The 25,032-nt window shown below is 43.8% G+C and overlaps 1 protein-coding gene across 3 annotated transcripts in view; it reads left to right on the top strand.

The window, feature by feature from the left end:
• Positions 1-2,090: 2,090 nt before the first annotated feature.
• Positions 2,091-25,032, top strand: part of afap1 (actin filament associated protein 1) — a 324,257-nt gene continuing 301,315 nt past the window's right edge. For 2 of the 3 annotated variants that reach the window (XM_069926526.1, XM_069926524.1), the window contains exon 1: positions 11,512-11,649. In XM_069926526.1, the coding sequence (XP_069782627.1) occupies positions 11,592-11,649 (58 nt within the window). In that variant the 5' untranslated portion in view covers positions 11,512-11,591. Of the gene's footprint in view, positions 2,347-11,511; positions 11,650-25,032 lie in introns of those variants that run through there. The other variant, XM_069926525.1, reaches the window with a different exon arrangement.

Raw genomic sequence — 25,032 nt, 5'->3', positions numbered from 1 at the left:
AGGATCTCAAAGGTACTCTTTATGTCAATGGATATAGAAATGGGATAGCACAGGTGAATGCATGGCTGGAGGGATGGTGTGGTGGAGTGGGCTTTAATGACTGGCACATTGGGATCATTTCTAGAAGAAGTGGAACCTATATTGGCTGGTCAGACTGTACCTTAACAGAGGTGGAACCATTGTCCAATGAGACAGTTCATTGGTGCTGTGAGGGAAGATTCAAATTAATTTGGCTTGGATATGGACACAGAAAGGGAGCACTGACAAGGAGAAACAAGGTGCAAAATGAATTGGGAGAGTTGTAGAGTATCTGAACAAGAAATAGCCTGATTGTATCCAAAAATGAGTACAGTGGATGATGGGCTCACAGGGCATCTACAAATACAGAAGAATGTTGTTGTGCTAAAGGTGGAATTAAATTTAAATTTAAAGTGTAGACATCCAGCACAGTAACAAGCTCTTCTAGCTCATGAGCCCATGCCACCCAATTACACCCAATTAACCTATAACCCAGGCACATTTGAATGGTGGGAAAAAAAAAACCAGAGCACCTGGAGGAAACCCATGCAGGCACGGTGAGAATGTACAAACTCCTTATAGACAGCGCCAGATTCAAACCCAGATCGCTAGCCCTGTAATAACGTTGCGCTAACCATGCCACCCATTTGGATCATTTAGAATCTGATGCTGTGACCAAGCTCAAATTAGGGAAAAGATTTATTCTGAATGTTACAAACATTTTTACATAAAATGTTCAGGAAAAATAGGGAAAGGGAGAAAAGGGGAAAGGTTGTCTGCATTGATTTATGAGAACTTTGTAGATCTGGAAATACAGGATTTCCTGGCAAAATCATGTGCAGACCAACCTGCCCAGAGTTAAGAGACAAGAGATGTGATCACACAGATAGTGTTGTTCTTTAGGTTGTCTGCCAGTGATAAGGCTTCAGATAAATTGCAGACAAAAAGCTGCTGCCACCCTCCGTGTTCCAGCTTCCTCCCACATTCCAAAATTACATGGGCTCATAGGTTAACTGTAAATTGCTCCTTGTGTGTAGGTGAGTGAAAAAAATCTGGGAGAAGTTCATGGGAAAATGAGGTGAATGAAATGATTTGAGATGTAAATTGGTAGGTATGGATCGATGGGCCAAAGTGAAACACAAAGGTTTGCAGTTGCTGTGATTGTAGTTAAAACACACAGAAATGCTGGAGGAACTCAGCAGATCTCACAGTGATCATAGTGGGTAAAGATTTCAGGCCTGAACCCTTTAAGGAATAAGCAAAGCGCAAGTAGGCTTCTGAATTAAAAACTGAGCAGAGAATGGGGGAGGAGTCTAAATCAACAGACAAAAGGTATTAATTGGATATGATAAGAGAAAAGGTGAGAATTGATTTTGGCTCTGTGAACGGAGACAGAAGGAAAAGGAAAGAGAGGGGGGGGGAGAAAGGAAATGGGGGAAGAAAATGACTGGGGGGATGCTTGAATGGAAACCAGAGAAGTTGAAGTTAATGCCATCCAGTTGGAGGGTGCCAAGGTGGATTATGAGGTGTGGCTCCTCCAATTTACTGGTGGTCTCAGTCTGGCAATTCATGGGACCATGGATAAACATGTCAGCAATGGAATGGGACAGGGCCCTGCGTCCATGTTGTATCTCCCCAATTTGAAGTCTTGGAGAGAGGGTAAAGAAAATGGATCAAGACACAAATTGCTGGAGAAACTCAGTTGGATCAGCTAGTTTGCTCCAACACGGAGCCTGTATGAATTTGACAGGATATGTGGTCTTCCTTGCTGGTCAGTTTTAAAATATTAGAGAGATTTAAGAGTTACTACACAGTAGGAACTATTTGAACTTGCCATTTTCTGGTTCATGGACTTTGACAAACCTAAAATCCCACTCTCCATTCTTGAAATTGTGGTTCACAACACAAAAATCTATCTGATCTTGCAACATTCCCTCCAGGTCCCAACATGATTGGACAAGTAGCTTTCTTACTCCCATTCCGATTCGATCCTGGTCACATCAATCAATGGACAAACCGCGCACTCCTCCACTCTGATTGGGCGGAGAGATTTCGGCCACGGATCAATCCCCTCCTTTCCGCATTGTCACGTCGGCCGCCTTCATCTTCGCGCCCGTCCCATTGGTGGCGTGGGATGAGGGAGCCGACCCGATTGGAGGACGCCGCGTGCCACTCATTCCTTAATCTTGACAGCTGGCGGGCGCAAGGCGAGGGAGCAAAGACAAGGAGCTGCGAGCACAGCGGGCCGATCCCTCGCCACGCGCAACGGTGGACCTCTGGCCGTCATGGAGCAAAGGACGAAGCTGGACATGGAAGCGTGCATTCAAGGTAGGCTCCAGCGAGATCCTCACTCCCCACGGGCTGGGAGCGCTGCACACCTTGGAGCTGAGCCGGATTCCTCGCCGTTAACTGACACATTCAAACATGTTCTGTGCTGACATTCAAGGGAAGCGGCGAGGATGGTGGGGAGTCCATGTAAAGGCAAGTCAGTTGGGGGGGTGGGACAGCCACGGCGCCGCTGAACTTTCTCAACTCGGATGCAAAGCTCTGCATATTTGTCCTAGATCCTGATTACGAAATGTTCAGAATTGTTGATGCTCTTTCATTGGCGCGTGATTTTTGTATCAGTGATTTTTGGCTTCTCGCTGCTACCGAAGTGGGGTTTTATGGGGGGGTTTCAAAGAAAACCTCGCTGGGCATCAGGGGCAATCAAAAGTCCGACCCATTGGGCAGCGGACTGTGCCGGAGGTGGTCCGCCCTGCATCGGGGCTCATTTTCCATTACAGCTTATTGTTCAGCCGCACGACTCTTGTCAGTTGTCCAAGAGAGAAGAAACGAACTGCTCATCCGGACGCAAGGATAACGGAGCCGCTGAACAAAGCGGGGGCAGGGTGGGATTGGATATGATGCATTGTTTGTGTGGGGGGGGGGGTCTCGATTCAGTCTCAGGGGTGCTCATTGTGTCGGCTGCAATGACCCGGGGGAGAGGGAGGAAGGGGATGGGGGGGGGGGGGTGGGGGGGATCACCTGGCCAGAGACCCGACTGCACCCACTCCTGTCACTGTGGCCCGCGACAGGATCGATGGTCACTCAGATCTGCCCTTCATCAATCACACGTGTCAGGAGCCACGAAGCTTTTGTCTGGAGGGCGGACAAATAAATGTCATCGCGTTTTGAATTTGCAGCAGTGCGGATCTTTCTGGACTGTTTCAGCATTGATTGGGCTGGTTCAAGGCTCGCCTCTGAGAAAGAGTTTCTCCTGAGAGCAACCCGCTGGAGGAGGTGATGTGGACAATTCCACCCTGGCAAAGAGGGATGGATCTCATGCCTGTGATAGATAATGAGAGGGGGGGGGGGGGGCATGAGCTGCTTTTATCTGTTCTTTGTGCATTAGGATACCTTTCTATTTTGCAAAATAAGAATTGCGTGTATTTTTAACGGTGAATCTTGACCATTTGTCAAATGACTACATTATGTGAAGTGCAATATTTGGATTTTTATAATCGTCAATTACCACACAATTTCTCCATTTTGGTATTTGTCAGAGGATCACATCATAATTTCAGAAAACTTTAACAAAAAATAGCGTAGCGGAGAGCGCCGAGCCTTTGCAGCGCCCGCGGTCGGGACCGGGGTTCGAGTCCCGCGCTGTCCATAAGGTGCGTTCTCTCCTGTGTCTGCGCGGGTTTCCCCCGCGGGCTCCGGTGTCCTCCCACCGTTCAAAACGTACCTGGGGGGGGGGGGGGGTGCAGGTGACAGGGGTGTAAATTGGGTGGGCCGAAGTAGCTGTTTGTGTACATTTAAAAAAAATTGAAATTTAAAAATTACATTTATTTGGGCAATAACCTAAATCGACTGATGCAGCAGCATAAATCTACAACAGTTACATGGCTTGAGTGCTGGAGGGTTCACTCCATGAGAAGTCCATAAGTTGCAAACTTTTCCAAACCAGTGCTTGAATGGCACTTGGAGTTTTCCGACTGAGGAGAATCTGAAATGAAGAGTTGCATTGAAAACGAATGGAACTTCCAGTGTCTGAGGAGTGAGCAGATGGAGATGGCTTGGGATGAAAGGCAATCATTTGTACTGCACAGAACAACTCCATGCTGCTCACCAAAAGGGAAGTGTAAATTGGGTTTTTTTTCCCAAGGTGGTGCAATAAAGAACAAGATGTTTTGCGAACTTGGAAACAACCCAGAGGTCAGCAGCAGTGTTGCTTTCTCCCAGAACTTCAATGAAAACTGAATGTTGAATGAATCATTACCAGTGAAGCAAGGAACTTTAGGATGGATCCATAGAACAGAATCATTGAACGCACCAGCACGGAAACCAGTCCTTTGGCCCATCGAGGCAAGCCAAACTATAACAACACCTAATCCCATAAACCATAGCCTGCCACATCCCTCCCATTCATTGACCTATACTCATTTCTCTTAAATGTTGAAACCGATAGAGCATCCACCAGTTCTGCTGACAGTTCGCTTCCCCCCCCCCCCTCCAATGTTCCCATCAAACATTTCACCTTTTGCCCATGACCTCTGGATCTTGTCCCACCCAACCTTCATGGAAAAAGCCTGATTCCATTTAACCTATTTCATTGACCTATATTCATTTCTCTTAAATGTTGAAATCGATAGAGCATCCACTAGTTCTGCTGGCAGTTCATTCCCCCCCCCCCCCACCTCCAATGTTCCCATCAAACATTTCACCTTTTGCCCATGACCTCCAGATCTTGTCCCACCCAACCTTCATGGAAAAAGCCTGATTCCATTTAACCTATTTGTATTCCTCATAATTTTGCATACTTCCATCAAATCTCCCCTTGTTCTTTGACAAAGAGTAACAGAGTCATACAGTGAAAACGGGTGCAACTTGCTCATTCCAATCAAAATGTCCCACCTGCCTGCATTTGGCCTATATTCCTCTTATCCCATCTTGTGCACATATCTGTCCAATTCCACTGGGTATCGAAGATTTTGCCTCCTGAACATTTTTGGGTGTATTTTGTAGATTTTGGACTACTGATCACGAAAATCACTTCACGGAGTGATATTCCTATCTCGTGCTTTTTTTTTAGATACAATGATTTTTGTGATTTCTTGTCAGATTTTAAGTCTACTTCAGGCAGACAAAACCATGAAGTGCAACTTGTCATTGAAAATTAATTTTCTGCATTTGCCCATGGACTCCTTCCCTGCTGATCTTGGTGCAGTCAATGACAAACATGGTGAAAAGTTTCACCAGGACATTGCAACCATGGAAAAGCAGTAGCAGAGCAACTGGAAACCATCAATGGTGGCCGATTATTGATGTTGGACACTGACAAGAGAGGCATCAGATGCTGAGTACAAATGAAAATCAGTGGCCAAACAATTTTAGGTAAGTTGAACTAACACAATGTGTCAATATCATTATGCAATTTTATTGAATTTAGCAAGTAATGTTTCTCTACCCTTCCACATGAAACAGCAAATCTGAAATTATCTTTGTGTTCAGCTTGAAGTTGCAAATGTTTTGGAAAAAAAATTGTTGTCCAATGTTATTTTCTAAACATTTTGCAATTGTACTTTCCTCAAATACCTCCTCTACTAGTCCATTCCTACACCCACCACCCTCTGTGTACAAAAGGTTATCCTTCAAGTTCCTGTTAAATCTCTCCCCCCCCCCCCCACCCCTTCAACTTTAAGCCTATGTCCTCTGGTTACTGATTCTCCTGCTGTGAACACTAGACTTTCCTTGTTCACCCAATCTGTTCCTCGTGATTTTGTCCACTCTGTGAGATCACCCCTCATCCTCTTGTGGTCCAAGGAATAGCCTAGCCTGCCAACCTCTCCCTAAAGTTCAGGCCCCCAAGTCCAAACAATATCCTGTAAATCTGCTCTGCACCCCCTCCAGTTTGGCAATGCTGAACAAAGTTGAACACAATACTCCAAATGGGGCATCACCATATCTTGTCCAACTGCAACATGACCTTCTAACCACTCTCCTCAGGGTGAAGGCCAACATGCTGAAAGCCTTTTTGACCACCCTATCTATCTGTGGTCCTACTTTCAAGGTACTATGTACATATACTCCTGGATCCCTCTGTTCTACAACACTCCTGTGATCTCCACCATTCACTGTGTAGGTCCCACCAATGTTAGACCTCCCAAAATGTAACACATCACATTTCTCTGTATTAAATTTCATCAACCATTCCTCTGCTCACCTATCCAACTGGCCAAGATCCTGCTGCAGTTTTTGGCCACCGTCTTCAATGTCTACAATTCTAGACACTTCAATAAAGTAAGATTTCACTGGTGCTATTGGTGACTTCTGAGAAAGTAAGGGTATGATGTGCAAAATAGTTAAAAATAGAGAGAATTGATTGAACAATTTACTCTGACAACTCTACAGTAGACCTGGAAGCAGAGAGTTCACATTCCAGAGTAATGTCACCAGTAATGTTGTGCAGAGTTACAAAAGATTACCCTTAAAACACTGATTCTGCTGAGTTTAGAGGTTGTCTGGGTGATCATCCCCACCTCTCCTTACAGCAGAAAGGCTGATGTGATGAAAACCTCCATGAAGCTAGATGTTCTTTTGGTGAGCACTCCTGCACAAGTGCATGATGAATTTTCTTCAATAGTAGATGGTTTTTCCCACCTGCAGTAGATCCCATCCATTGTAATTAAAATAGGAATTATTGGATAATAGCATCTTGTTCTTCTGGCATCCTGGTTAATGATGAAAAAATGGCTTTTGCACCATAATCCATCTCGACAGTTCGGCCCACAAGAGTCAGAAACAAGGGCTTGCCAACTGATGACGTGGGGCTAGACTTGAATTCTCTACTCTTTCCAAGAAAAATAGAAGAGGAAGCTATCGGAAGCCCTATAGAACAATATACAATGCCACCTAAGAAAGACAAATTGACTGTTACTTTTCAAGACTTGAACTAGAAAAAGAAGCTGATAAAGAAAGGGGGAGGCCTACCTTGACGAAGGATCCTGGAGCTCTATGGAGGGGAGGTGCCCGTGGTGATAAGCCTGGAGCTGGGGAGACCTTGGACATCGCTGTACAAGGTCTCCCCAGACAATGGCCGTCTGCCACGGATGAAGAAGTGACACTGTGGAGGCAATTTTTAAAAGATCAATGAACCTCTGGCTCCAGTGATCAAGAGGAGGAGCAGGAAGAAGAAGTATATGTTGAATACAGAGTTTTGGCCAAAAAATAGGAGAAAATAAAGGAGTCTTGTATATCTACAACTGAAATGAAGAAGTATATGGATTCTTTCCAGTAAACTTTGTAACAGTTAACAATGGAAGTTAAAAAATGTCATGAGGGTGTAATTGAAAATAAGGGTTCTATGAAGAAGGTGGAGAGAATGCGGTCTCAAATGAAACAAAAATTTGAAGTGATGGAAGCAAAAGTTAAAGGTAATGAATTTGAAATTCATCATGTTAAAAAGCAAATGAAGAAGATTCAAGCTGAGGCGGCTGCAACATGGATATGTTAGAACATTTTAGTAGAAGAAATAATATAAAAATTGTTGGATTTAAGGAAGGTGACGAAGGACAAGACATGAAGAGATTTCTACAACGTTGATTCCGCAAACTTTGGGGGTAACTGAATTTCAAGGAGATATTGAGATTGAAAGAGCTCATTGAGCATTACGACCCAAGCCACAGACAGATCAGAAATCACATTCAATTCTGGTCAAGTTGATTCATTTGGAAGTGAGGGAGAAGATCTTGGAGCTGGTTGAGAAGCAAGCGAAGGAGAGACAATCGCCATTGATTTATAATGTTAATAAGATTTTCTTTTACCCTGATTCATTTGGAAGTGAGGGAGAAGATCTTGGAGCTGGCTGAGAAGCAAGCGAAGGAGAGACAATCGCCATTGATTTATAATGTTAATAAGATTTTCTTTTACCCTGATACAAGTTGTGATTTGATGAAAAAAAGCTAAGAATTCAATGCTGTTGAAAATGTGCTCTGGAAAAAAGGTTACACTTCTGTTTTAAGGTACCCAGCAGTATTAAAGGTTCCTGAGGGGAAAAAAAGATTTTTTTATGGAACCCAATGAAGCAAAAGTGTTAGCGGATTCGTTGCCTGAGAAAATGAGAAAGGAAGTGGAAAGATTGCAGTTGGGGATGTATAATGAAATGATATAAGTTTAGGAGGAGAGAGAATATTGGCGAGGGCAGTTTTTACCAGATAGATCTGTGTTTTAAAAAAAATGAATTGATTATTGTAAATTTGAGTAGATTTGAGGCATAAGAGATAGTATGATATTTTGGGGGAGTTAGGTGGGAGTATGAGCCTGGTCTCCGTGGAATCTAGTGAGTGGGTGTGATTTTTGATCACATCTCCTACAAATCAGGGGTGTAAAGGAGCACTGTTAATAACGTACACCTTGAGGAGGGGGAGGGGGGGAGGAGGGTTTCTGTCCTTTTCTTTGCTTCCTTTCTTTTTTTTCTCTTTAATATATCTACATTTAATAATTGCATTGTGAAATATTTAGTTACTATTTTAGATGTGGGAGGAGTGGAGATGGAAAGTTGGACGATTATTCCAATAAGTATTTTTGATGTGTGAAAGAAATAGGGTTTTTTGTTTTGCATTCATTGTGGTCTTGTGAAAAAGTGGAAAGGTTTTGGAATGAACTGAGTTTATTATTAGGACAAATTATGAAGATAAAGATATAAAAGGATCCAAGGATATTTTTACTTGGGGATATCTATGAAAAGGATATAAAATTGAAATTGGATAAATATCCAGAAAAATGTTTTAAGTATTGCAATAGCCAACTGCAAAGAAGTGTTTAGCGATATCATGGAAAGATGATGGAGAAGTGTTATTAACTAGATGGTAGAATGAGATGTGAAATTGTAGACCTTTGGAAAAAATTACGTATTGTTTAAGAAATTGAGTTGAAAACCTTTATAGTATTTGGAAACCACATATGGATTTTATGAATAATTTTCCGTCCACCTCTTCTATCTTATCCACTCCTCTTGATCAGAAAGTTAAAAGTAATGAATGATTGTATATGTTAGTATTATTGTATATTAAATGGTAGGTGTCTCTTTCTTTTCTTTCTTTTGGGTGAGTGGGGGGTTGGGGAGAAAAAATATAAAAGTTTTTTGTGTCATTGGCTATGGATATCTGATTAATGTTTTATTCATTTTTTAAATATACAAATAATTAAATAAAATTTTCCCCAAAAAATGTCAGAAACAACACCCACTGTGGTGACGGCCTTTGGGAAAACATGGGTTCAAATGTGTGTTTTTTTTTTGCAAAATGATGTATTCACATGTCAGATCACAAGTTGGTCAATGCTGGACTTATCACTATTGCCATCTTTTTCTGATAGTGAGAATGCTTTGAATTTTCAAGAGTCACCAAGAGAAGATTGCAGGATTTGATGCCCCATTTGTCTTACCTATGTAATGTCCCATCCCAGATTTCTGTATGAATTAATTTGCACTGACATTTAATTACACCTTTGTTTAGTTGCCAGCACACTGCGTTTTAGAATTCCCTCTCTAAATCTGTCTCCAATTTCCTCAAGAAGTCCCTTATAGCATGTTTAATTTCACTAAACTTTGTCATTTACCCTCAAATCTTTATTTGCTCATTGATTTGGAGTGTGATCTTATAAGATGCCTTGAGATATTTTTGCTACTTAGTGAGAGTTGTATAAATGCTGTGATCTAATATGACTGGCACATATTTTGCCAGATATCTGATCTTTACTGAAAGAATGGCAGCAGATTGATATGAATGCCATGAGGAACAGGAATTGATTTTGTGCACCCCCAGTAAAGTTTCCATCTCTGATGAGAACATCTACTAGAAACCTCCAGATTGACAATGTAATGTCTATTCTCATAAATCCTTGGAACTGCATCTCCAAACTATAATTGATGAGAAATATTCTTGGTAACATTCAACTCAAACGTTGTAAATCTGGTTAGATACGCTACCTTCCTCAAACTAATTTTGTTCATTTATTTACTTAGCAGATTAATGGCAGCCTGATAAAGGGTTATACACAAGCCATTTAGCTACAACTGTAGTCACTTGGACAATAACCAGAATTATGGATGTAATTCCACCTGCAGTCTTCATTCAGTCGCTGGTAGATTATAGCAAGGAATGTTGGTACAAAGGTGCGGCACTTCTAGAAGAAATTTAGTTGTGTTAAGCTATAGAATACCCGTTCTTTATGCAATGAGAAAATCTAGGAATTATCCTGAACTAATTAAAAAGATGGTGTTGTCTGTAAGGAGATTGCACATTCTTCCTGTGACCTGCGTGAGTTTTCTCTGGGTGATCTGGTTTTCTCCCACCCTCAAATGTACAGGGTTGGTAGACAATTTGATTTGCATGGGTTTCATGGGCAAGAAGGGACTTCCATCATTCTGTATGGTTAAAATAAATGGTATTTCATATTGTTGTTCATTGATGGTTTGAGGACAGCTTATCTACATTCCCTAAAATTTACAATGATTCATATATGTGAAGTGAAGTTTAGAATCTGCATATTCTGATCACCTGTGAGACACATAAAATAGATTGAGTAAAATGGGAATTTGGAGACTGGAGCAAAATGATTGAAAACTAGGGTTACAATTCATCTTAAACATTCCTTTGCTCTCTGGCCTGCTCCTTCATTTCCATTTATTGGGAGTTTACCGGCCTTACTTTTGACCACTGAGCTAATCAGAAGGTTGTGATGTCGATCAGGATGGACAATGGCGAGCGACAATGAATTGTAAGCTATGGTGCTGGACGGAAGAGATTTCAACTGTTTGGTGGGATTTAAGTTGGAGAGGTTTATTTCAATAGCAGTCTTTACAACATTTATTCTTGCATCTCTTGATATGGGACTTCTAATTGTAGATGGCAAATTTTTTTGGGGGGGGGCGAATGTGAATTGGCTTCTGCGAATATTTCCAATATCTTCACAATTTTCTGATCAAGGGTCCAAAATCAGAAAAGTGATGCTTAAAAATGTGCAGTCCATAAAAATGCTGGAGGAACTTGGCAGGTCAACAGTATCCCTGGAAAGTAATGGGCAGTTGAGATTTTGGGCTTGAGCCTTTCTTCAGGAATGCATACAAAGGCAAGCAGGTGAAAATCAGTGGGAGGGAGAAGGGGCTGAGAGTGGTGGCGGATTAACTACTAGACTGAGTAGGTTTAAGCCAAGGTAGGGGCCTGGAAGGCAGGGGAGCCCGAGAGCAATAAAAAAATGGTTTGATTGAGTGGACAGATGAGTGTTTTGGGTGATATTTCAGTACTTTTGCTTTTTTTTTCTTATCTGGAAAATTATAAATATTACAAATGCTATTTTGTTTTCTAACATGCTCCAAAACATATAAAAATTTAGAAGTTATGCTTTTAGGACTTTGTTCTGCAGCCGTGAGATTGCGTTTACCATGACGACGTTATAACATCACGAGTTGGTGTTAACATGCGCGTATACTGGTTAAAGTCAGGGAGCGAAGCCTGTTGGAACATGAATGCCAGTATTGTGAAATCTATAAAATATGTCATAAACAGAAACATTACTTTAGTAAGTCCATGTTTTACCACTTCCTTACAAATGGCGAGAAAATCAGAAGTTATTCTCCAAGCACAGGTAAGGCACTTTGTTTTAACTGCAAACTGTTTTCAAGTGAAGACCAGACTTGATTACTCGACAGTACCAGGCAGAACGAGGTTACCCGAAAGTAATTCTGGAAAGAGTTGTTGTTACAATTAAATTTCTTGTTTATACATGTAGTACATTATACAGAGTACAACAATATAAGTTATTTAACAAAAAACGTGACTTCATTCTATTCAACGAAGGGTGGAGCAGAGAATAAGGTCAGCCTAGGGGACCAGGTGGTAGTTAATCTGCCACTGTCTGAGAGGTGATGAGGAGAAGGAGGCAGAGGGCAAAGAAGGATGCACTCTGACAGAGGACGGGAAGGGGCTGGGATTTCAAGGAACCAAAATCCCTGCTAGTCTGTGCTCTTTCCTCTTTGCCCCCCCCCCCCCCCACTTTATTTGGGTGTCTACCTGATCTTCAGCACACATGAAGAAGGGCTCTGGCCTGAAATCCTGACTGCCTTTTGTTTTCCATGGATACTGCATGACCTATTGGGGTCCTCCAACACTTCTGTATATTGTAGACTTCTGGAGAACAAAGATTCCGCTTCCTGAACTCTTTTGGGTGTATTTTATGAATTTTTGGCTGCTGATCACGAAAATCATCTTAAATTTCCTATCATGTACCGTTTTTTGAATGCAACCTATTTTTGTGATTTCCTGTCACATTTTAAGTCTACCTGAAGCGTACAAAACCAGGAAGTGCAAGACGACATTGAAAATTCATTCTCTGCATTCACACTTCGATGTTGTCCCTGCTGATCTGGGTGCAGTCAGTGACGAACTTGGTGAAAGGTTTAACCAGGACATTGTGACCATGGAAAAGCAGTATCAGGGCAACTGGAATCCATCAATGCTGGTCGACTACTGTTGGACACTGACATGAGGGGCATCAGATGCTGAGTACAAACAAATTCAGTGGATAAACATTTTTAGGTCAGTTGAAGTAACGCAATGTGTCCCCATCATTATGCGATTAAACATGCTAAATTCAATAAAAGTTAATTTAATATTTCTCTAACTTTCTTCACAAGATAGCAAATCTGAGATTATCTTTGTGTTCAGCTTGAAGTTGTCTATCATAATTCCCAATTGTTTTTTCAGGAAGCAAATCTTTTGGAAAAACATTGTTGTCCAGTGTTATAGCTATGGCCAGATTTGTCTAACTATTTGTGATGTTTCTTTTGTTACAATAAAAACACTAGATTTATTAATCAAGCAAACCACAATAAGTACAGAACATACACATGCCAGACCTCATGTGGAGGCATCCATCTTGAATCTACTCAGCAGCATTCCCCGGATGCTGCACACTTGGTCTCCAGCTCCTCCTGGTGGCAACATTCAATTACTACATCCCCTTTCCTTGAGATTTTTAATGAATCATGACTTATTACAGTATTATTTCAATTTAAAGTTCAACACAAATGTAACAAAGATCAGCGACCTCCTTTAACTGTATCCTATAGGTGAATGGAGGAACTCCAAATATGTTGAAAATGTCAAAAAATTGATCCAGTATTTCCTCTATGCTGTTCTGTTCATGGTCACTGTTAGTGAGATACACCCTCTTGATTAGGTTGAAGTTTTCACATGCTTTGTCACCAAGCAGTGAATAATGCCCATCTGGGACTGCTGCAAACATGACGTGGTGCTCTTTACCTTTAACTTTCACTTTGAGTTTAAATGTACCTTTCATGTCAATGCTCTGTCCATTGTAGCCTTTGAGCAGTGCAGGATTTGCATGGATGTATGGTTTTATCTTCATTGCCCTGCTGTTGCACTCAGAGATCAAATGGACCTTTGCCCCTGTGTCCAGCTTGAAAGGAATATTTGTTCCATTTGTATGCAATGACACAGTCCATTTATCCTGCACGACACTGTTCACTTCCTGCACCACCATGCCCATGAAACGTGTATCACTGAGAGCAGCTTCTTCTATAGTGTGTAAAGTGTGTTCACTTTTACTTCTGTTTTGTTTCCCTTTGCAAGAACATTGCTTTGCATAGCGATTCTGCCATCTTCACTTATTACAGACTTTTTCATGAGCTGGGTATTACTTTGGTGCATGTTTAGTGCCACGTTGTTTACAATTGAATGTCTCTCCATCTTTTTGTTGGTTCCTGTATCTCATATTTTGTTTGTGTGTGTGTCCAAACACATTTTCACTGGCTTTTACACTATCACCATATCTTCACAGCTCCAGCTAAGGTAAGCTCTGTCCCTCACAGCAAACTCTCTCTCACTTTCTTATCATTAATCTTGAACACAATTTGATCACAGATCATTGAATCTTGCAGCAGTCCAAAATTGCTTTTAAGTTTGCAAAATGCTTTTAATTTTAAATCTGTTTTTTTAAAAAAAGTATCAAAGCTCTCTCCCTGCATCTTTGGTGAGCAGTGTTCACCAAACATCTTCATAACCTTGATGAATTTGCTCTGATCTGCCTCAGCAAAAATAAATGTGTTGAAAACCTCTAGTGCTTGAGGCCCTGTCACAGTAAACAGCCCAGCACCCTGCCATAAACTAGTCTGCTCACTGAGCTCAACCTGTCTGGTTGTGTGTGTTATTGCAGGAGCAGTGTAGCTGCCGCTACAATTGGTGACCCCGACTGGTTCAAATGTCTTTGAACCCATCATGAGCGAGCCTGGGATCAGCGCTATAGCTGTAAAGCTGCCCGAATTCTGGGTTCAGGAGCCGAAGATCTGGTTTGGTCTCACGGAGGCCCAATTTCACCTCCACCAGATTTCATCCGACATGACCAAATTCTACCATGTGGTCGCTGCCCTGGACCAGGCCACCGCCAGACGCGTGCTGCACCCACCCACATGCCGAGGACAAGTACGAGACCATCAAACGAGTGCTTACCGGGTCCCTCGGACTATCCAGACAACAGCGGGCTGCTCGGGTGCTGCACCTCAGCGCCCTAGGGGACAGGTCCCCAATGGAACTGATGGACGACATGCTCGCGCTCATGGGTGAGCACACCAACTGCCCACTTTTCGAGTGCATCTTCCTTGAACATATGTCCAGGGACATCCGCCCGCTGCTGGTTCAGGAGAGCTTCACTGACCTGAGGAAGGTCACCCAGAAGGCCCAAGAGCTATGGCTTACATGATTCTTGGAAGCCTCAGTGGCCCAGCAGGTCACAAGGCATGGGCACGACCATGCCAAGCCCACCCCTAGCGCTGTGGTGGAGTACCCGGTCCCTGCAGGGGCCACCAAGAGCATAACCAAGGCCACAGCATCTGCTTCAGGCCTCTGCTTCTACCACCAGTGCTGGGGAGCCAAGGCTTGGAAGTGTCATCAGCCCTGTTCGTTCCAGGGAAACGGCCAGGCTGGTCACTGTTAATGGCTTCGGCGGCTGGCCAAGGACACAGCTTTCTCTACCTGTGGGACTCAGTCAGTGGCCGGCGGTTCCTCGTTGACACTGGAACCCAGATCAGTGTCATTCCAGCCACAGCCATCGAATCCAGGAACCGACCTCATAGACCTCCCTTCCGTGTGGCCAACGCAATGGCAATCCAGACATATGAAGACAAGACAGTCCACTTCCAGATCGGCCCACGGAATTTCGCGTGGAGGTTCACTATCTCGTCCCTCTCGACTGCTATCCTGGGTGCAGACTTCTTCCTCGCACACGGGCTTCTGGTGGACATTCGAGGTAGGCGCCTGGTGGATGCCTGTATCTTCCAGGTCGTTTGCCTTGATGCCTCCCGCTTGGAGCAACCGCAGATGGCCATGATCAGTATGCCCAGAGACGAGTTCCAGCAGATCCTGGATGAGTTCTTGACACTCCTCAAGCTACAGTTCTCCGCTGCCTTGCCGTGCACAGGGTGTTCCACCACATCCCCACCCAGGGCCCACTGGTTCATGCCAAGGCACACCGGCTCCTGCCTGACAAGCTCCAGGTAGCGAAGGAGGATTTTTCGCACCTGTTGGAGCTGGGGATCATTCGGCGGTCCGACAGTCCATGGGCATTGCCACTCAACCTGGTCCCGAAAACCTCCGGCAGCTGGTGTCCCTGCATAGACTATCGACGGCTCAACGAGGCAACCGTTCCTGACCGTTACCCCATCCCTCACATCCAGGACTTTACGGCCAACCTGCACGGCCCGAGGGTCTTCTCGAAGGTTGACCTGGTACGTGGATATCACCAGATTCCGGTGCACACTGAGGACATACCCTGGTGAGGTATGTCATTATTACCCCCTTTGGCCTGTTCGAATTCCTGCGTATGCCATTCGGGCTCAAGAATGCCACTCAGACCTTCCAGCACCTCATGGACTCTGTGGGCAGGGACTTGGATTTCGTCTTTATTTATTTGGACGACATCCTTGTCGCCAGCTAGGAGCGGGCGCAACACAAGGCCCACCTATGTGCCCTTTTCTCTCAGCTGGCCGACTTCGGCCTTACCATCAGCCTGGCCAAGTGCCAGTTCAGGAAAGAGTCCATGCAGTTCCTGGGTCATACCATCATGGCCGAAGGAACCATGCCCGCTGCTGCGCAGGTTTCAGCTATCAGGGAGTTCCCACGCCCGAATAGCCTCAAGGGGCTGCAGGAGTTCGTTGGTATGGTGAACTTTTACAACCGCTTCATCCCGGGAGCTACGCGCATCATGCATCTGCTGTTTGCCCTCATCGCAGCCAAGCACAAGATGCTCCCTTGGAACCTAGAAGCCTGCACTGCATTCAAGGCCACCAAGGATGCCCTCGCGAAGACCACCATGCTTGCCCACCCACACACTGACCTGCATATGGCACTCTCTGTTGATCCCTCTGCCACAGCCGTCAGTGCCGTCGTGGAGCAGCAGGTGAATGGGCATTGGAAGCCGCTGGCATTCTTCAGCTGCCTGCTCTGCCCACCGGAACAGTGCCTTCGACCGCGAGTTACTGGGCATGTACCTGGCGGTGCGACATTGATGCTTATTTTGGAGGGGAGGACTTTTACCATTTTCACCGACCACAAACCCCTCACCCAGGCGCTCGTGATGGCAAAGGATCCCTGGTCGGCCCGCCAGCAACATCACCTCTCCTTCATGTCGGAGTTTATCACCGACATTCGGCACAAGGCGGGGAAGGACAACGTGGTTGCCAATGCACTCTCGTGACCGGCCATCTGCACACTGACGCCCAGCCTTGACTTTGACCAGCTTGCCCGGGACCAGGAAGCTAATGAGGAGACGAGGGCCTTCAAGACTGCCATCACCAGCCTGCGGTTCTGAGACCTCCTGACTCCGAGCGGCGAAGGCACCATCCTGTGTGATATCTCCTTGGGTACCCCACGCGGCCAGTGGTTCCGCAGCAGTGGCGCAGGCAGGTCTTCCGTCACATCCACGACCTTTTACATTCATCCATCAGGTCCACGGTCCAGATGGTGGCAAAACGATTCGTATGGCATGGGCTGCGGAAGCAGATTGCTGGCTGGGCCAGAACATGCACCCATTGTCAGATATCCAAGGTGCACAGGCACACCAGGGCACCCGTACAGGAGTTTGAGCACATCCGGGAATGGTTCAGCCACATTTACGTGGACATCGTCGGGCCCTTAGTCATTTCCCAGGGCAACCATTACCTGTTTACGGTGGTGTACCACACCACTTGCTGGCCAGAGGCAATCCCGATGTCAGATGCCTCCACCGACTCCTGCTCCCGAGCACTGTTGCATGGTTGGGTCTCCCAGTTCGGCATCCTGGCTCACCTCATCAGCAATCGGGGCGCCCAGTTCACATCTGCACTATGGGCACAGCTCACCAACAGGTTGGGGATACAGCTACACTGCACCTCGGCCTACCACCCGCAGGCCAATGGACTGGTCGAACGTCTGCACCGCCACCTTAAGTCGGCGTCATGGCCCGCCTCACCGGTTCCGACTGGACAGATGAACTGCCTTGGGTGCTCCTGGGCATCCACTCCACTCCCAAGGAAGATCTGCAGGGTCATCAGCTGAGCTGGTCTATGGTGCGCTGCTGGCACTACCTGGTGAGTTTGTCAATGCACCTCACAATACCCAGTGGATGCCACACGAACTACTTCCTCACCTCAGGGCTTGCTTGGACTCCTTCGAACCCCCACCGCTGCCCAGGCATGGCACCCGCCTGTCTCAAGTTCCTGGCAAGCTGTTTTCCTCGGAGTTCGTTTTCGTTCGGCGGGGCCCGACCACGGCACCTCTGCAGCGATCGTACGAGGGGCCGTTCAGGGTTATACCGCGTTCCGGCTCGACATTCATGCTGAATTTGGGTAGCAGGCATGAGCTGTTTACCATGGACAGGCTGAAGCCAGTGCACCTGGATCCCACCGAGCCCGTGATCGTTGCCCAGCCCAAGAAGCGAGGCCGCCCAACAAAAAAGGACATTGGTGCTGGTTCTGGGGGGTGGGGGGGAGGGGTCCTGTGTGGCGGCTCACCACAAGGCAGGCGAACCGACCCTGCTTGTAAGCCACGCGGCAGGGCAGCTGGCCAAAATGACGCCGTCGGGGGTTTCCCTTCCTTCCAGCTCAGGGCTCAGAAACCCGCGCTTGGGGACCATGTGACACCCGGGTGACGTCAGCTCCCTCCAATGCAGTTCTCAGCCAGGTCCAGGGTGGGAGAATAAGTGCAGCCCAGCAGCCTGCAATAAACTAGTCTGCTCACTGAGCTCAACCCTTTTGATTGCATGTGTTATTGCGGGAGCAGTGTAGCCGTCGCTACAATTGCACATTATTTATTGTCTCTTTACCCTAGTAACATTTCACTCATTCTTGGTGTGTTTAAACATTCTGAATGGTAGGGGCAAGGTTTTGCACCCTGCTGTTGTGGGAATGATCTGATCACTGTGTAGCTGTTCATTTCAGATTTGTACAGGAAAGGTTAGAACAAAGGTTGTAATTATTTAGTCAGAACCTGGACACACTGTTTACATTTCTGGAGGTTCCTACCTAGTTCAGGATGTGTCGTGCCCCACCTGTTGTTAGTTTCTGGTGAAGAAAGATCTTGACAGTGGTAAGCTAGGGAGTCTAAACACTTGGATCCAGCAATTTTTTTTTGTTCTCTACTCTCAGCAGAGATTTTATCACCTCTGATAAAAGGTAGGTCCACAGCCAGATCATCGTGATCTTATTAATTGGTGGAGCAGGCTTGACAGGCTAGATGGATAGATGACAACTCTTGCTCCTTTTCCTTGTGGGGTTTTTTTTTTGTCTTAGTAGAGCCATGTAAAACATTTATTGGACTACAGCTGGAATATTGTGTGCAGTTCTGCTTGCCACACTACTGAAAGTATTTGCAGATTGTGACCCTCAACAAGCTATCACAAAATATAGCATTAAAATTATTTAGTTCTGTTATTTGTTCACATTGGATTTGAGGTAACTAATGTGGAAATGAGCCATTGCAGCACTTAATCCAGTTGTCTTACCCTGGTAGCAGGATCGAGAGCCAGCATAAATGAACTGGATTTAATAGTATAAATCACAGACACTGGTTTTCTGAAATAAAATCTTACAAAAGGTAACAGGGGAAAAATCCTTGAAACAGGTGCCTTTGACCCTGGATAAATTAACCACAATACAATGGAAGACATCCCATTGTGGGACATCTCCTCATGGGACTAGGCAGAATAATAGCTCAGTATTGACTAGAAGGGTGAAAGAGCCTGTTTTCTGTGCTGTAATGTTTTATGGTTCGATCCCAAAATGTGTAATTCTGTAGCACAAAGCCTTTCCAGCACCAGCGATTGGGGTTCGAATCCTGCATTGCCTGGAAGGAGTTTGTGTGTTCTCCTTGTGTCTACATGGGTTTTCCTTGGGGCTCAGGTTTCCTCCCACCATTTGAAATGTACTGGGGGTAGGTTAATTGGGTGTAAATTGGGCGGCATGGACTCGAGGGCTGAAATGGCCCATCACCAAGCTGTATGTTTAAATTTTTTTTTAATGAAGTGCAGAAGTCTTTTGAAGTACAGTAGTTGGAGAGATTTTTTGCTTAATTTAAAAAAAAACAAGAGACTAATGACTGAATCTAAGTGGAAAGAATATTTATCACATCGCCTGGTAAGTGGTTTTGTCTCATGGAGTTTAATTTCTTTTTTAAGGGATGATACTAAAATTTATGGATTGTTTTGAAAATAATGCATTCAGTGTTACAGGATAACTAGTTTCCAACACTGAAATCTAATCCAAAATGTTTGAATAGCTTTGCAGCACAAGGATGCAACAGGCAGGCTGTCAGAGCTATGATGGCAATTATCCGTTCATTAACTTTATTGATGTCATTGGAGGAAATGCCAAGATGGACTCGAGTTTGTATCCAATGAGAAGATGTGCTTTGATTGGCCTGCCTGGTCTCATGTACTGCCTGCTGTTCAGCCAATACATAACGCAATTCCTCGGCTGGCGTGTCATGTAGGATAACCTGAAAGAGGAGGTTAGAGTGTTCTTTATACAAAGAAATAAAATCTGGAGAAGTTGGATATTAAATTAAAATAGTATTGCAAAATCTCACTAAAGCTATTTACTATTTTCAAGTGACTAAATTGCAATCTCAAGGACATCTGTATAGTAAATATTACAGTGGTTGTTCAAATAATATTAGCTGTGATGAGTCCATTTCTTTCACACCATTGCAGATATTGAATTGCAGATGAAATAATTTTGTGGTTCATTTTTAAAAAGAAATCTGATTAGATAGAGCTTCTTGGAAAAATATTAGCCAATAGTATTTAATATTAGGGTGCAATTATAGTCCTTTAAGTTCAAGAAATGTCAATGGAGCCTGTTGTCAATTGATGGGCTGTTTGCCTGGAGGGTGTGGTTTGGCCATTCTTACAGCCAAGAGTAGGAGGATAATTGGAACTAGTGCAGGGAGGTCAATGTTTGTGGAAAGTCTCTTACCACATTGTTTCAGAAAAGTGCACGTCATGCTTTTCTTTTTGCCTGATGTAATGTATGTAAATTTTTTTTAGTATGTGCTTATTTTAAAGGTATTCTAAGAAACAAATGCCTTGTTAAATTTCTATTTTGAAGGCTATTAATTTCCAGGAACTGAATTTGCATGTCGATTAATTGTGATCAAGTAACTGTTAGGGGAGAACTGCCAATCTATTTTTAAAGAAACCTTCAATTTGGTTGGGATAGGAAAAATGTGTAAATGGTAAATTAAGGATGTTTAAATTTTGTTATTCATTCTTAAAGTAGCTTTGCAGCAATCCACAACACATTCATTGACTTATTTCCTTTTGTGCTGTTTATACTGTACATGCATGTCACTGAATAATGTCTGATTTGCTGTGATTTTTTTTGGGGGGGGGTAAAATCTTATGCTAATATTTTGAGCAAAATACTTGGGATGAAAATGATTTAAGTAACCTCTTCTCTCAGGTCAAAATGTGCAGGTTGAAGGAGATGGGTGTTGAGGCCCTGACTGGATCTGTATAATGGTGGGAGTTTGAAAGATCCCTCTTTAACTTGAGGTGCACTTTTCTGAACCAGATGTTGTAAAGTGCAGCTCCTACAGATTAGGAAAGGCTGCTTTTCCATGAGTGATTTGTGCCTGTGAATCATTTTTAATTTGTGTGCCTGTTTCCAGCTGTCCTCAAATGTTTTCCTCCAATAAAGAAAAATTATGACTAAATTGAGTGGAAAAGCAAATTGTGCAGAGGATGCGGAGAATCTGCAGGGAGATACCAATAGGTTAAAAGAGTGGGCAGAGGTCTGGCTGTGAATAATGTTGGTAAATGCACAGTCATCCACTTTGGAAGGAAAACCAGTAGATCGGAATTTTATTTAATTTATTGAAATGAGAGCTTTCTGCTGTGCATGAATTGCTAAAGATTGGTTGGCAATTGTAGGTAATCAAGAAGCAAATGGAATATTGGCCTTCATTGCAAGAGGAATTGAATTTTAAGACATAGAAATTATGCTGCATTTTCTCAGGTCACTAATGAGGATGTACCTGGAGAGCTGTATGCAGTTCTGGTCTACTTGTTTGAGAAAGAATATCCCTGGTTTTGGAGATGGTGCAGAGGGGGTACACCAGGTTGATTCCAGAGAAGAGGGGATTAGCCTATGAGGAAAGATTGAACCACCTGGCATTGTACTCATTGGAGTTCAGAAGATTGAAAGGAAATCTTGTATCAAATTATGAAAGGGATCAAATAAGATAAGGTCATAGCAGGAAAGTTATTTCCACTGGTAGGTCAGACCAAAGTGAGGGGAAGTAGCCTCAAGATTTGGGGGAGCACATTGCGAATGGAAATGAAGAGAAACTGCTTTTCACAGAGCATAGAGAATCTGGGGAATTCTCTGGCCAAAGAAGCAGTAGAGGCCGATGGTAAGACATAGGTTTTTGCATAGTGTGGGAATTAAGGGTTATGGGGGGAAAAAAAAAAGCAGGTAGGTCCACAGCCAGATTATCGTGATCTTATTAATTGGTGGAGCAGGCTTGACGGGCTAGATGGACAGATGGACAACTCTTGCTCCTTTTTCTTGTGGGTACTTTTTTTGTCTTAGTAGAGCCATGTAAAACATTTATTGGACTACAGCTGGAATATTGTGTGATGTTCTGCTTGCCACACTATTGAAAGTATTTCATTAGATTGGAGAGAGCACAGAGGAGATTCTTCAGAACATTGAGACAGCACAGACTGCAGATGCTGTAATCTGGAGGAAAAAGATGCATTGCTGGAGGGACTCTGTGGCTGAGACAGCATCTGCACCCGCAAAGGGGTGGTCAATGTTTTGAGGCCATCCATCAGGATCTAGAATATAGAAGGGAGACTGAGTTTGTAGAGTCTCATAAACACCCTTTAACCTTCCCCATATCACCTTAAAGCAATGATATCTATTTAGGAAGAAGTTGATGATGAGGGCCTGCTTTTCCCAGAGAGTAGAAACCTGTGGAATTTTATGCCCAAAAGAGCAGTTGAGGCTCCTTCATCAAATAGATACAAGACACAGATAGCATTTGGTGCAGTAGGGGAATTGAGGTTGATGGGGAATTGAGGATGATTGGGGAAAAGACAGGTAGGTGGAGCTGAGTCCATGTCCAGATCATTCGTGAATGGTGGAGCAGGATCAAAGGATGGGGAGTAGGCCATCTGGCCCAATTTGTTACACTTATGAATTTTAAAGAGGAAAATGCACCTCTTTTCCTGAAAATGGAAGAATTTGTCCAGGTTAACAAGTCTTTGTAAAGTCTTCCTTTTATAGAAACATATAACAGCTTCCTGGCTTTTCTCTTGTATATTCTTGAAGTGTGATTTTTGTGGAATTGTGTACTATTGTGTATGAAATGGTAGCTCCATCACTTACCAGGTCATGTATATTCAAGGTTCCTTATATTGTCACATAAGAATACATTAAAAATGTAATATACATGATATATTTCACCTTTTGTCTGCTGTCAGGCAGACAGAGTTGCCGTGAGCATGGCCCAGCGCCCCCAACGATAGGAGAAAGAGAAGCAAAAGAAAGTTCTTTTAGTGACACTGAGTGTCCGTGGATTTGCCTCCAGCACTCCCTCAGCCTCTTCAATTGCACAGACTCCAGTTCAAACTATCGGCAATTGGAGCTTCAGATCCAAACCTCCAATACAATCAGGATGTCTTTAGCGCTTGAGGCCCATCTTGTCGTCAGCGCCCTCTCGAATCCTGAATCTGATACCTGGTTCACACAGCCTGCAGCGTGTGTGAGCTCTTATACTGCAAATTGCCAGTAGCCTGCAGCTGGTATGGGTCTTTCCGCTGCAGAGCCCTCGCTGGTCCACTGCCATGGTCACCACCCTATAGGGACTTCTATGCTTCTCCTCAAAATTAGGGGGGGTTCTCCTGTTTCTGGTGCCATTGCTCCTCCTGGAGTCTGCCACCCGTTGTGATACTCTGCCCAGCACAGGTGCTGCTATCTTGTGCCCACTCTTTTAACCTATTGATATCTTCCTGCAGGTTCTCCGCATCCTCTGCACAATTTGCTTTTCCACTCAATTTAGTCATAATTTTTCTTTTTTTGAGGAAAATATTTGAGGACATGAGGAAGAGCTGGAAACAGGCACACAAATTAAAAATGATTCACAGGCACAAATCCACGATTGCAGGATTTTAAATTTAAAAAAAGATCGTGGGCTGCTTTAGCAGGCCATTTAAAGCCAGTATGAAGCCTTAGACATCACGACAATCAGTAGGACCCTGCTGAGCAGTGCAGTGTTTCTGCTCTCTAATCTCCTGGGTCCACACCAGTGGCAGCAGTGCATTTACAGCAGCTCCAAAAGTACAGCCATTTTTTTTTCAGAGGATCGAGAAAACGTGTAAATTTTGTTGCAATCAACTTTTGATTTCACTCGGCAATTTGCTTTTCAACGTGGTTAAATTAAATCAGCAAGTTTGCAGGTGACACAAGGATGGTAGGTGCAAGGAAGGCTTTCAAAGTTTGCAGTGGAATCTGGACCAAATGGAAAAAAAGGCTTCAAAATGGTAGATGGAATTTAATACCGACAAGTGTGAGGTGTTGCATTTTGGAAGTACAAACCAAAGTAGGGCATACATGGTAAATGGTAGTTCACTGAGGAGTTCAGTGGAACAGAAGGATATGGGAATACAGAGAAATAAATCCCTGAAAGTTGCATCACAAATAGATAGCATTGTCAGGAGAGATTTTGGCACACTGGTCTTCATAAATCTAAGTAAATGTTGAGTACCCCCTTATCCAAATACCTGAAATGATCCAAAATCCAAAACTTTTCTCATCCGTGGTCCCATAGGGTAATACGTAATAGAGTTCAGAAATCCCAATCACAGAATGGGACATAGTGGACATTAGTAGTGTGTTATTGAGTGTAGATTTTTTAATCTATGTCTACTAAAATTTATTTGTGCATATGTAAATATTAGTATTGTTATGTGAATGTATGTATTGTTATGTCTGAGTGAATGAGTGTGTTTTTTAAATGGTGTTCCAAAATTTGAAAAAATCTGAAACATTTCTGGTCCCATGCATTTTGGATAAGGGGTACACGGCCTATAATGAGTATAGGAGTCTGGATACTATGGTAAAGTTGTACAAAATATTAATGAGGCTAAATTTGGGGCATTGTGTGCAGATTTGTTCACCAAATTACAGGAAAGAGATCAATTCGATTGAAAGAGTGTAGAGAAAATTTACTAGGATTTAGCCAGGATTTGAGGAACTGAGTTACAGGGAAAGGTTATACAGGTTTAGATTTTATTCCCAGGAGCATAGAAGAGTGAGGGGAGATTTTATAGAGGTATACAAATTATGAGGGGTATAGATAGAGTAAATGCAACTTTTTTCTCTGAAGTTAGGTGAGATACAAACCAGAGGACATGGGTTAAGGGTGAAAGGGAAAAAAATAGGGGGACCTTTGGAGGGGAACTTCACACAGAGGG

The sequence above is a fragment of the Narcine bancroftii genome, chromosome 3, assembly GCF_036971445.1.
Source record: "Narcine bancroftii isolate sNarBan1 chromosome 3, sNarBan1.hap1, whole genome shotgun sequence".
Lineage (NCBI taxonomy): Eukaryota > Metazoa > Chordata > Chondrichthyes > Torpediniformes > Narcinidae > Narcine > Narcine bancroftii.
Note: the sequence above shows the minus strand (reverse complement) of the source record. Positions and strands in the feature narration are given on the sequence as shown.